The sequence below is a fragment of the Boleophthalmus pectinirostris genome, unplaced genomic scaffold, assembly GCF_026225935.1.
Source record: "Boleophthalmus pectinirostris isolate CB_2022bp ecotype Guang Dong unplaced genomic scaffold, ASM2622593v1 HiC_scaffold_556, whole genome shotgun sequence".
NCBI lineage: Eukaryota > Metazoa > Chordata > Actinopteri > Gobiiformes > Gobiidae > Boleophthalmus > Boleophthalmus pectinirostris.
Window position 1 is genome coordinate 1 of NW_026571429.1, and position 13,256 is coordinate 13,256.

General features: G+C 38.0%; 2 protein-coding genes across 2 annotated transcripts; both read left to right on the forward strand.

The window, feature by feature from the left end:
* The first annotated feature begins 6 nt into the window (after window positions 1-6).
* LOC129411677 (unconventional myosin-IXb-like) lies at window positions 7-3,448 on the forward strand. Its single transcript, XM_055163180.1, has 7 exons — window positions 7-29; window positions 153-258; window positions 386-517; window positions 597-720; window positions 1,364-1,479; window positions 1,554-1,693; window positions 2,092-3,448. The coding sequence occupies exons 3-7, from the start codon at window positions 414-416 to the stop codon at window positions 2,571-2,573; spliced, it is 966 nt and encodes a 321-aa protein (XP_055019155.1). The 5' UTR covers window positions 7-29; window positions 153-258; window positions 386-413; the 3' UTR covers window positions 2,574-3,448.
* Window positions 3,449-4,317: 869 nt separating this feature from the next.
* use1 (unconventional SNARE in the ER 1 homolog (S. cerevisiae)) lies at window positions 4,318-6,791 on the forward strand. The gene is made up of 8 exons (XM_020924847.2): window positions 4,318-4,476; window positions 4,662-4,711; window positions 4,853-4,931; window positions 5,044-5,196; window positions 5,282-5,297; window positions 5,372-5,402; window positions 5,485-5,647; window positions 6,303-6,791. The coding sequence occupies exons 1-8, from the start codon at window positions 4,378-4,380 to the stop codon at window positions 6,483-6,485; spliced, it is 774 nt and encodes a 257-aa protein (XP_020780506.1). The 5' UTR covers window positions 4,318-4,377; the 3' UTR covers window positions 6,486-6,791.
* Window positions 6,792-13,256: the final 6,465 nt, after the last annotated feature.

A 13,256-nucleotide genomic window follows, 5' to 3' on the forward strand; every position in this document is an offset into this window, starting at 1 on the left:
CCATTACACTGACTTTCTGCATGCAGTCGGTTAGTTTTACCACTAGAAGGCAGTATATTCTCAAGTGTTGTGACCTATCCTCAGAAATTTTGACAAGCTAAATATTACTTGTTTATGTGGATGCACTTTTAATATGTATTTCATTTATATAGAACTCCCAGAGAAGCAGGAACAACTTCATGCAATTTACAAAGAATTGGAGGAGCTTCCTACAGCAAACTTCAATACACTAGAGAGGCTAGTTTTTCATCTGGTCAGGTATGTATTTTAATAATAATGTAGTAATAACTTTTATTTATGCATTGCTTATTAATGTACATTATTTTATGTAATTCAGTGACTCTGATCCAAAATTTATTATTTCTGTGTAATGACTTCCTTTCAGAGTCTGTAAAGAGGAAGCCCACAATCGTATGTCCCCCAATTCCTTGGCTATAGTTTTTGCTCCATGTATCCTGCGGTGCCCTGACAGTGCGGATCCACTTCTTAGCATGAAGGATGTTGCCAAGACGACCATGTAAGTACTAATCGCTTAATTTGATACAGACTGATACACAGTTTACAGTTGTAATGTTTTGGCCTCCTTTTTATAATAGGTGTGTGGAGATGCTTATTACTGAGCAAATCAGACGTTACAATGAGAAGATGGAGGAAATTGAGCAGCTAGAGTATGCAGAGAATTTGGCAGTAAACCAGCTTAAACTGAAAAGACAAAACACGGTAAGAACATGTGCCTTACAATCTGCCTTACTTACTATGACAAGATGATATTTTCCTATGAAATCAGAGAAAGTTCTTCTTGTAAACACTGCTCTTGAGCTCAAAGTCCAGTTTCAGATGCTGTTGTTGCTAAGGTCACATGGGTAACATAGGCCAATGTTCCTTGTCTCTCTTTAGCACTTCTGGCATTTACCTCTCAAATTCTCAGCTCCTTACAAAGGAGTGGTGGTATGTATCCTCCGGGTAGTTTAGTATCTGTAGTGACATAGAATCCAGCTCTCCATTGACATTGCTTGTTTCTTGTTTTTCTCCATCATAATTTCTTCATTACTAACTGGTATGCATAATGCATGCTGCCTAAGGTTGCACTTGGTTTATGAAGTTTTAAGGTTTCCATTTGTTGTGTTTTCTGTTTTTTTAAGACAATTTTCTTACATTTTAAAGTTGTTTCATCATATTACTAATGTTTAGTGCAATAGAAGTTAGTTCTATTGTATATTGTTTTGTGATGTACAGATGCATGACCACCTACTATGTTTTCCTTACTAACAGAAACTGAGTTTGGTAACAGGGTCTAAAAAGTCTTGATATATGTTTAATACTTTTTATTGTTCAGTGACAAAGAATGTTTTTTCACATTTAGGTTCACGAGAAAGCCAGCTCTGATCTTAGTGTTGTACCTGAAAATGAGCCTGTAGATTCAGAAACGGAAGCAGAGAAGAACCTGGTTGAACGGATTAAGTCCATCAAACAAGAAAAGTATGACTTGTTTTATCTGTTTTGTAAAGAATTATTGATGTAATTTTTCTAATGATTTGGTTGGTTCTTTGAAGAGAGGATCTGGCCTGCAGACTTCCTGAGATGGAGCAACCTGGTTCAGACCAGGAGAACTTAGATTCTGAAGCCTCTTTGAGCTCAGAAAGTCTTTTGGATGAGCAGCAGCGTTCTTCGGCTCACAGCTCAGAGCCTGATGGTTAGTATTTGGTCCACTTTGAACTCTTCCTGTCTTTCTCGGTCTCACCTGTGGTTTCTGACCAAACCACGGGTCCGTTGGCTTGGGCCCTCGCTTTCTTTTGTGGTGCAGGTCTGGACCAGTGATGGTGATTGGGGCGGTGATGTCTGCTCTCTAACAAAGCAGGTTGGACAGTAACCTTTTTCTTTGTGTATGCTTCTGTGTATTCGGTTGCAACACCATTGTGTGCATGAGAGTGGCTCTGCAACACAGAGGCATACACAGTCCATTTTGCACCGCATTACTAATTTGTAGGCTTTTTGAGCTACATGTGACTGCATTCATTGGGCTCCTTTATTGATATACAGAATAAATAAGTGATCACAAAAAGCAAACATAATCAATTTATTTTCCTACAGGGCACCTTTCTAAGAGATGTAAACCGGTTTGTCCTCCCAAACCCTTGGATCTGACCCTGCGACCCAGATTCTCAACTCTGTCCATTTCAATCAGAGGCCTGAGCCCCACAGGCTCTGTCTCTCCTGTGTCGAGCTGCACATCTCTATCTTCTGACTCATCCTTCAAATCTTCATTGAAACGACGCAATCCTGTAATTCCAGACACTGTCAAACTGCCTCCTGGTGTTGGGTCAAGGCCTGGTCAGAGTCGCACACTTCCAGAAACCTCTAGTCAAACATTTAAGTCCTTGATCCGGACGAGAGGACAGTCTGGTCGGAGGAAAGAATCTGCTACTCAGTCCTTATATATCAACAGCCCTGAGTGTGAAAACATGCATTTATCCACGAGCCCAACCTCCTCCCCCAAACACCAGCAAGAAACTCAGAATGGCCAGAGACGTTTTTCTGACCCTGACCTGCCCTATACCAATGATAATCTTTAAAAGCACAGTATTGTGATAAATAACTTTTACTGGCAACAGCCTTGAATTTACAGAAGAAAGAAGCTACATGGAAAAATGATCCAAAAAAAATAACAATTCAATTCCTTGTATGAATCATAATAAAACTGGACTACTTGTTGCCAAGCACCTTTTCTATTATTTTAATATATTGTTAATGCTGATGAGACCTGCCCGAACAGGCGATATTACAATTTGCCTAAATGGATCGGACATCTTTTATTTCACCTGCTTTCTTTTTATGCCTTTGTGCTATCTCAGATTTAGCAGGTTCCAGTCGCACTTTTGTAGTTCTTATTTCTCCTAATGAGCATGTGACTAACATGCTCGCTGTCATGTTAGCTAGTGCCTTGATATGTACAGTAATGCTGAAAAACCTTTTGTAATTATTGCAGAACCTTTTTGTGAGAGAGGTTGTGTTATTGAGTGTAACTGCCACACAGATTTCAACTGAAACAACACAGTACGAAAAGGACCTACCATAACAAATGTGCTGCTTTTTAATTTGTTACAGTAAATGGGAAGACATTACCTTGCAATAGCAAAGGGAACCCGGATCAGTATGTCATTTTTTCTTTTTTAAATTAGAAGTATTTGGCTCATGTGCAATGTTATCCCCTCTGTTTCATTATAATATTCCAGACCTACAATTCAGATGGACCATAACTGAAACCCGGAAACCATGCCTGATGTGTATGAATTATAATTTTAATGTCCTACTCAGTCTGTTTTCATGATTCGTATAACAACCAACAATGTGGTTTGTTTATAAATGAGTTGGGAATGAATGGTTAGGACTGAATGAAAAAAGGTAGTGTTTTTTTAATATTTACATGCTAATACAAAACATAATGCTCCTTCAGTGTGTTCTTTGTGTTTAATTGAATTTCAGTTATAATTACTCTGTGAAGATTTGTGTTAGTCTAATTTCTTCTAGATGCACAGGAAAACTGTTAATAGCTAAGCTCAAATATGTATAAACAGGTTTTAGCCCTAAAATCCTTGAACTTTAAATAATGCATTTGTTAAGTCCCATCTTGTAGGTCCACATTTAAAACTTGGAAAGAAACAAATGCAAATGCACTCATTATGGAACGACCCTGGGCATAAATCTCAGTTTTGCCAGTAAACGTTTTATTAATGTCAAGTTGGAAAGGTGTAACTCATAGTAAGCGTTAATCATGTTTACATATCTATTAAACATTTCGTTTTAACTTATTGTGTTGTTTATGGTAATTACAAGCAGTGAAAGAATGTACACAAAAAGGATAATTTATCCTGTGTGTTTGATCTTTAATTCACATGCACGTTCACATATAGGCATGTGAATTAATATTTCTGATGGAGGAGTATCCACATCCATGACAAAAATATTCCACAGTCTAGCATTAACTATACAATCTCCAAGGAAACAAGAGTACCAGGCACAGTTACAGGTCACAGTGGAGAGGCATTCCTCTCACAGTAAGAATGTAAGAAGAAAAAATATGCAAGAAAGAGGCAAAACATTAACATCTCCATGGTCACAAACAGTTTGCAGACAGAAAAGTTACATTGCGTACATTTACATAATAATGATTTAAAATACGCTTCAAGGTGTAAGCAATTTATCAGAAATATCTTACATATTTAATAATAATAATAATAATAATAATAATACATTGAAATTAACGCTATTTTAATTTAATGAACGTTATTTTATTAAATCCATGATGATCGCCCACTTTTTCTTTGAACAGCTACGTCATAACACTGCGACGGCGTAGCTGTTCAAACATCATCAAACATGGCTTCTAGATTAGAAATAAATTTTATTAGATTGCTTTCTCGTTGTGAATCTATTGCTTCAGATAAACGAGGGGAGGCGGAATGGAGACTGGAGAAGGTAAAAATGTGGACTTTGTTAGTTTATCATCAAAAGCTGCCTTTGTTGTCAGCCGCTAACAGCCTTGATTGCATTAGCCACGTCGTCGCTCGCGTACTGGGCATTCAGTTATATTGTTCAATTTGTTTGAATTTTGATCATAAATACACTTACACGCAAATGTAAATCTTTGTTATCACTCCCAGTATGTGGCTGCTTTGGAGGAGATGTTGGTTGCACTGAGGAAAAACCCAAGGTAGTTTTTTTTTTGGTTTTTTTTTGTGTGCTTGTTTTCACATTTTATATTGTATAAGAATGTTTCCCATTCTGAAACACTTGTAACTTTGTTATCTGGGTGTTCAAACTGAATATCAAAATTATTTTGTTTATTTCAAAGCAAACCAACGCCAGAGGTTCTGACAGAATATACAAGAAAAGTAGATTTTTTAAAAGGACTTCTTCAAGCTGAAAAACTAGTGAGTGCACTTTGGATTTCTTTTCTGTGTTTTATACCTTGAATAAATAATTGTATTTATTTATTTTTACGTGTGTCATAATTATGTTTTATGTTTTATTCCATATTTTCAGTCTTCACCAGCTGAAAAAGCATTAGCTAATCAGTTCCTTGCTCCTGGACGCACACCAACTATTTCAAATGAGAGGATGTCTGCCACTAAAACTGTCCACATGCAGACCAAAGCCCGATGCACAGGAGAAATGAGAGCCGAGCTGCTCTCCACGGTAATGTACCAAGTATCAGTTTTGTTTTAAGTAATGCATTTCATTTCAGTTGTATAATAATATTGCATGCCATTTTTTCCCCTAGAATTCACCTCTGAAAGGTATGTACAAATTCAGCTTTTAGATACAGTCTCATTACAAGAAGGTAAATTAAATAATGCAATTCTTTTTATAGGTGCAACTGAAACCGAACTGCGAAACCGAAAGTATGATATGTCAAAATAATTCTTATACAAAATGTGTTAAGTTTATTTGAAAAGTCTATTCTTTAAAAATGTATGTTTTTAGAGGTCTGTCAGTGGATGAACATCAGTCTGCAGCAGAGCTTGATGCTGTTCTTCAGCACCATCATAACCTACAGGAGAAATTGGCTGAGGACATGCTCAGTCTGGCCCGAAACCTGAAAAATAACACACTGGCTGCACAGAACATTATCCGCCAGGACAACCAGGTGACTAAGTAATGAAATGGCACAGTCATACCAGAATGTGCTACAAGTTAAATGTTCTACCTTCCACAAGGTGGTGATATAATACTAGTAAAAAAAAGAAAAAAAAAGAAAAAGTAAATCTTACCCCTCATAATACGCTCTATTGACATTTACCAGAAGTTGTAAGAACACGTCATGTGGATGGTGACTTCCAATGTAGTTACCGACACTGGGCATGTGATAAAACCATGGACTCAGCAGCAGTGGGCTTCACAATGTGCCTTTTTTTTTTTTTTTTTTTTTTGACAAATTGTAATACACAAATTAATAGGCAATTTATATAGGAAAAAAGAAAGAATACAATGATATCTAGAAGAAGAAAACCGGTCCATTTTCTCAGTTTTTGTCAGAGTTATTATTGCCAACAGAGCCCAAAGGAAGTTGTCATCTGCATGTTTCCAAACGTCTTCTGGTTTTGTGACGTGAACGTGAATAGAGCCTATTGTAATGGGTAATAGTAACAAAGGTTTCAAAGGTAGTTAAGTGGAATAGTTTTTTTTAGAGGCTTTATCAAACCTTGGTTTCAAAGTAATCAACGTAAATTATTTCTAGATGGGTTACCCTGGTGATTGTAATAATAGATTATATTCTAAATATGTTTGTTCCTTTTGCACAGACATTGAGCCAGTCCATGCGTCAAGCTGATCTGAACTTTGAAAAGCTTAAGACTGAGTCTGAACGACTGGAACAACACACAAAGAAATCTGTGAACTGGCTGCTGTGGCTCATGCTCATCCTGGTGTCTTTCACCTTCATCAGTATGATCCTCTTCATCCGAATCTTCCCCAGACTCAGATGATGACCATCAATCAATGCTGGACTCTTGTATTTAACTTCTAAAAAACTACAACAACTCACCTGTATACTGATGAAGTAGCCCTGTTGTAGCACTGGGTGGATGGACACACCTGGAAAAGAATTCAAATCTTCATAAATAATTTTGCTGTAATTATGTGATTCTCTAGATGGTAGTATTTATGTTGGTGAATCAGACAAAAACTGTAATTGGCTTTGTGATACATTTATTCTCAATGCAGGCCCAACAACAAAAGCTATAAAATCATCCACACAAACATGAATAAAATCAAATTAACATTTCTGTCAATGCTTGCCCTGACTCAAATGCATCAAACAGCTTTCAGCAAAAATCATCCTTTTGTTTGTTCCACCTATATAAATGAAAGAAAACATATTTAAGTTTACATTGTATGTATTTTCTGGCTTCCAGTGTTAATATGTGTGGTGTTAATTACATTTTAATATATATTTAATTGGCAAAATACTTATTACAGGCCTGTGTATAATCTGTACAAAGCACTTTATTATTGTTGGAGTAACAGAATACATCATGGGATAACTTTTTTTTTTTTTTTTTTTGCTGTAATGTTTCATTACTTTTGTCAAGCCTTGCAGATACTTGTTGCTAATAACAGGTTTAATTTTAATCTAAGAGGTATGGTTTTCCTGTAGGTTTACTTTGGGCAAACTGTGAAATTTCTGTCATCAGGAAAAAGAAAAGATTGAACGCCATCCATATCATCTCAGACTCCTGATGGCTACTCTGCTTTGAGCTGGATCCATAGATGGAAGACCCTGTAAGACTACAGTACAGCTGAACATCAGCTGTGAGAAAATTACACATAAAAATAAAATAATAGATCTTAGTTTTTTTTACATTTGAGTAACAAATGATGGATGAACAAAGCATTACACTGACATATTTATGTTCGACTTTTATCTTCGACTAGGCCTACTTTGTATTTATATTCATAAAATTTATTTCTGGATTAGCACTATACCACTTGAGTTTGCGTAGCCAGTTTCTTAAAACTGGCCATGGCTCTCCGTTCTTGAATTCTCGCCACTTAGTGAGTGCAGTAACCTCTTTTGTCCAGTAAGGGTCAGTCTTGACTTTCACCTAATGATTACAATGGTGACCTTCATGACCTGCATGCATTACTGCTTGAGCCATGAATCCGTCTAATGTACAGCTATTCTTTTTAAAGATATCTGATGCTTGAAAATAGTTACTGTAAATATTTGCTTTTGTGTTTAGGTTGTTAGTCCAGTGGCATTATATTAGTAAACATGCTATGAACTTAACTATAACTGGGGTTTGAAGATCTTAAAAGAAAGAGTTGAATCCTAATGCGTTCCTAGTGTGTGTTTGTGTCTTGTGTTGCAGCCCTGCTTGTCCAGGCTTGCTGTGCCGCTGGTCTTTCTGATTTTTGGCCTTCGTTGCTTTGGGCTTGGCTCAGGTCTAGCTACAGCACTGTGTATTTTGAGATCCCTGGGGGGCATTCTGCCTGCCGAAGCTGAGGTATGCAGGCCACCATGAGGCCAAATGAGGTTGTGTCACAGCAGAATCATCATCCCTCAGTTTAACCGCAGCTGTTTGCACCTCCATTCTGAGGGCTTTGTTAATGCTAAGGCTATGTCATCTATTACTATGGGAATTACTGTTTTACTCACTCAGTTGCCTACATTGTGTGAACTTAAGAAATACTTCGTTTTGGGGTTTATTTTAAATTGTAAATGATGCCACAAGCAGTCACTCATTTTTCAGAAATTTAAATTATTTAAAAAATTATTTAATATTTAAAGTAGAGGCTGTTTTATTGTGCAATCCTTCTTGGATTGTAGGCTATGACATCTATCTTTACACTAATTTAGGGTTTAAGTGAGACAGCACTACCACAAAAACGCTTGAGATTGGACACAAAAACATTGGCAAAAACTATGGTAAATTGTTACCACTGGTAATCCCACTATATTGTCATAATGCCTTGGAATGAACATTTGAAGTTTAGTATTTAGAACCTATAAACTCTCTATTGGTTTGACATTGGGCTGAAAATGGAAACATCTCTGAGATACGACACCATCCCAAGCTCTATGTGAGATTCCCTGGTCAATTTGAGAATCTCTGGGCCTCCTATCTTCACTGAACTTGTTTCTGGATGAGGCTGGGGCAGAGCCATATGAGTCTGGGGCCCTGTGTCCAGCCCTGTGGGGCTGGTGGCTGTTTATGCATGGGATAATGTGCAGTTGAACACAAAGCCATAAGCTGAAAACACTGCACACCTCTTGGGGCCTCTTCGGGGTTGTCCTACAGGAGGCCCTGACAGTGCAGCAGGTGCATTGGGCCCCAGCAACAGCAATGGAGCTTTGTTTGGGGAGCAGATTAGACAACCAGATTTTTATCTTCCAAAATTTTTATTTGTGAATGCAAACTAGATAAAGTGCCATCTAAAAAATATTAGCATGGGGTTTAAAAATAGAGTGGATAAAAGAGAGAGATCCTTGTCTGAAGTGTTAGTGAAGATGAGACCAAGGTTTCTCTCAAGGATACTTTGAACGTCATGCATCACATGTTTTGTCCACTGCTGAGGTATGTCAAGGGCAAACAGATGCTTTGCAATTCTTTTCTTATTACTGTTACAGTTTGCACAAATTCTTAACCATCATACCACAAAACAATAGTTACAACAATCCCCACTACATTTTACAGATGGCATGGTTCACCTATTTGTGGTCATGTTTACTTGTACTGATCCTGTTAAATAAATAAATGATGTTACATACACAAAACAAAATCTTTCTGAAAGTCAACATGTGGCTTTTAGAATGTTGTGCTATGATGCTATATATGGGCATAAATGAAAGTCTGTCATTTTTCAAACAGCCATTCATGAAGATGGGATGCTTTCACTGATGGCATTAGCATATGCTCGCCATCATCACGATCTAATCCCAGAATAATTTAACTGTTTATTTTTATGCACCATATTTATTCCCTATTTGGGTTATTTTTGTTTGGTTATTTATAGTATGGACATAGCAATTATGCTGTGTTAACTCTCTCACTAATGGTCATACAGTATTATAACTATACAAAACAAGACTTAAACAGTGAAGGCTGTGACACAGAAGGTGTTTTACAATTAAATCCTTTGTTTTGGTGATTTGAGATGATGGCTCTGGTAACAATAGCAAAGTATACTTTTAAAACAAATTATGAAAAAAAAGCTTTGTTGACAAATTTAGCATCATGTTGATGCTTATGGAGTGCCAGGCTAAAGGTCTTGGGGAGGGGTCACTGGTCATCCCGGACATCCAGGAGGATGTCCTCAGGCTGCAGTCACAAATAGAACTTTGGGAAGTTTTGTATCTTGGGAAAGTAAACAGTGATGCTCACTGCCCACATTTGTACAAACCAGTGACAGGGCAACCAATCATATGAGGGAATTGTACTACTACTTCAAGAGGGAACAGAATAATTTAACAGAGATGGTTTTCAATAACTTGAGTAAATACCTCACCATGTCTGTGTCTGCATATTGGCAATTTAACTATTATTCTAGTATTGTTGCTCTGTTGTGGTGACATAACTTGACAGTAAGTGTTTGTTGCAGATTATATTTTTGACTCTTGTCATGTCTTCATAGTATTTAAAAAAAAAAAAAAAATTATTCATGAGACAGTTTTAAACATTGAAGGCTATGTTTGCTTACTGTTTCCCCTCTGCAGATAACGAGTAGCAACCATATAGTGGTGGTGGGTGTGTATAATTGATGAAGTGCTCTTTGATCCCAGGGGTGGTGGTTGTCACCTCGGATGTGCTGTTTGCAGTGTCCAGGATGGGCGGCTCTTCCTCTGTAAACACTAATACAATGCTTCTGAGTTTATCCCACGAGGAGCCGGCTCTCAGGAAGTCATCAACCATTTCCCCTTTCACCCATTTGTCCCACAGAGAAAAAAAATATGTGAACTCTGACCTGCAACATATTTGTTGAAGAAATTAAATAAAATCACTGAATATAAAGCATTTAAGCCACGAAATCAAAGTTATAGTGAAGTGAAGTATGTCACTTCTGGTGGTGGTTATACCACTTGTTTCAGTGCTTTTCTAGGAATGAACAGCATTAAACTTATGTATGATAAAAGTGTTTTCTTACTGTGAGTATAGTTGACTCTCCACAGATCTGGCTTGTAACTTGGCCTTGTAATAATAATAATAGTAATAATGATTTACACTATCCATTATGCATCATTTATTCCCTCCATTGGCAAGATAATAATGTAGTCAGTTGCCCTGGGGCAAACTGATGGAAGCAAGGCTGACAGTCTGCTCCAACAACCACTCCAACCATTACCAACTGTCACATATACCACTTTCCTACACACGCTTGTCTCTCTATTGAGCAAAACAGGTGGCAGAACTTCCACCAGAAAAGTTTCTTAGTGCACTTTTTAAGTGTTGACATCTGAAAATGTGAATGTTACAGTGTACCACTCTGAGTTGTTTAACTCAATCATGTCATATCATGTAGCAGATTGTACTTAAATTGTAGCATAGCCCTGATAGATATTTGACTGCTTCTTCATTGGAGCTGATTGAAGAACTGATCCAGGGTCCCCATAGGGATCTGTTTGCTTTGCTTTAATCTTTTTGCTCAGTTTTGCTCTTTCTAGACTCTGGACCTTTTTCACAACTCTTGAGATAAATTAAGCCAGGATATTCTGCAATTTAAAATCCATCACAAAACCTGAAACTAAATGGAAGATTGTCACCTCTGTTGCCCATAATTCGTTTTGACTCGGTGTTCTTGGCAGAATATGTTGTTGTTGCTTAAGCACCTAATGTTCAAACAGGGCACAAAGGGTCATTGTAAGGTCCCTGGGTCAGTGGAATCCTGGGAATGTTTATCCCCTTTCTGATCTGCACTCACACATCCCCATACTGATTTCAGCCACAACAGAGAAAGAAATGTGGGCATTAGAAATTAGGTGAGTATGAAATATGTAGCCACATGATGATGAAAATTCAATAAATTAGGAAATTATGACAAAAAAATTATAATATCTATATTTATAAAGTTGCAGTGACGATTTGTTGTTACTCCTATTTCTAATCCACTTTAAAGCTGTGGTACCTGATCAAACCATGACAAAATAAATAGCATGCATTTAAGTTGATCTAAGTCAATGGATCCAAGTGATGTCATCTCCCGTCCCATTGAAAATGATAGCTTATGCGTACTGTAGAGCAAACCTGACTTATTTGAGTATGTTTAGAGGCCTTTTATTTTGCTTGACAGAAAATTTGGGTTGTGAAGGGTTCTGTGCCATTTTTTTTCCATGTTTCCCATTATTGAGTTAGCACGATGTTTGTACATATTATGTCTGTTAAGACTAAAGTGCAATAGAACATGATGTTCCTATGTTTACTCTCATATAAGAAAACAGAAGCATACTCTGACCTCTATGCGTTGTGTGTGGAAATGTTTCTGAGAACATGCTGACTGTTTCCAGGGGAGGGGGACATGTGTGTGGAGTGTCCTTAGAACCCCTGGACCAGTGGAAGTGAGGCTGCCTCCTGACCACGTCTTTTCCCTGTGACAATGACCTGACCTTGACTGTTATGTCCGCCCTGAGCCCCTCTCATCTCTCTGTGCTCTGTCATTATGCCAATATGTGGATAAAGCTGTCACTGACACTTCCTGTGAGGAAGGCCACTCAGGTTCAAGCACTTTCTTATCAATGATAAAGCTAATCCTCTGGCCTGGCGCTTGGCCCTGTGGCCCCTCCACATCAGTGTGAGAACGGGACATGCAGTCGTTCAGCGTAAACACCAGAAGGAAAAGGCGCCATGAGCAGGAATGTGAGGGGCAGGTGACCAGGGTTAAGAGGAAAAGTGACCTATACAATCTATCCATAGTCTAAATAAGTGCAGTGGTCCATGTGTGGGAACGCAGACTATGGGATGTAAGCCTGACCCAGGGTTGTGTCTGCACTGCTCTGAGTGTGGCCTGAACACACAAGATGATACGAGGAGCTGACTGCAGGGGCCTGACTTCCACAAGGACTCCAAAGCTCAGGTGTGGTCCAAAGCTTTCCTTTAAAAATAATCTGTATTGTGTCTTAATGACAGCTGACTATATATTAGCACCATGTGTGAATCACAACACCTTATGTTAACCCTCAGGAATTTTGACCCCACACTGAAGTTTCAAGAAATCAATAGACAATTAATAAACATTATTACTTTCAGTAGCATCACTGCTAAACAATTTATATAAAAAATGGATCAGCAGACACAGTGTGTTGCATATGAAATGTGTTTGCAAGTGCTGCTGTATCCTTGGTTACCTGTGATCAGCAGTAGTCATTGATGACGTGACAGAGGCAGCTCTGTCCCAGACACTGCAGCTGTTATCACTCTGGATTATCAACATGCTCTGTGTAGTTGGGGCTCAGATTTATCGGATCACCGGACCAATCACAGAGCGGAGCTCTGTGTTCTTTCCAAAGGCTTTAGACTTCCTCATCGATGGCTCACAGTGACCTGTGCTCTCGGCATGTATTTAGAGCAGTGTACACAGTACAATATGTGCAAATTAATTATATTTATGTATCTCTATGTCATCGCCTCACCTGTAAGACATAAAGGATGATTGTTGCGAGTATGGCAGATTGTACTACATCTCACAAACATGGCCATCATGCAGGGTTTAGTAAGATCTTGCAACACAAATACAAAACTGTGCCTACATGTACACTGCACCTG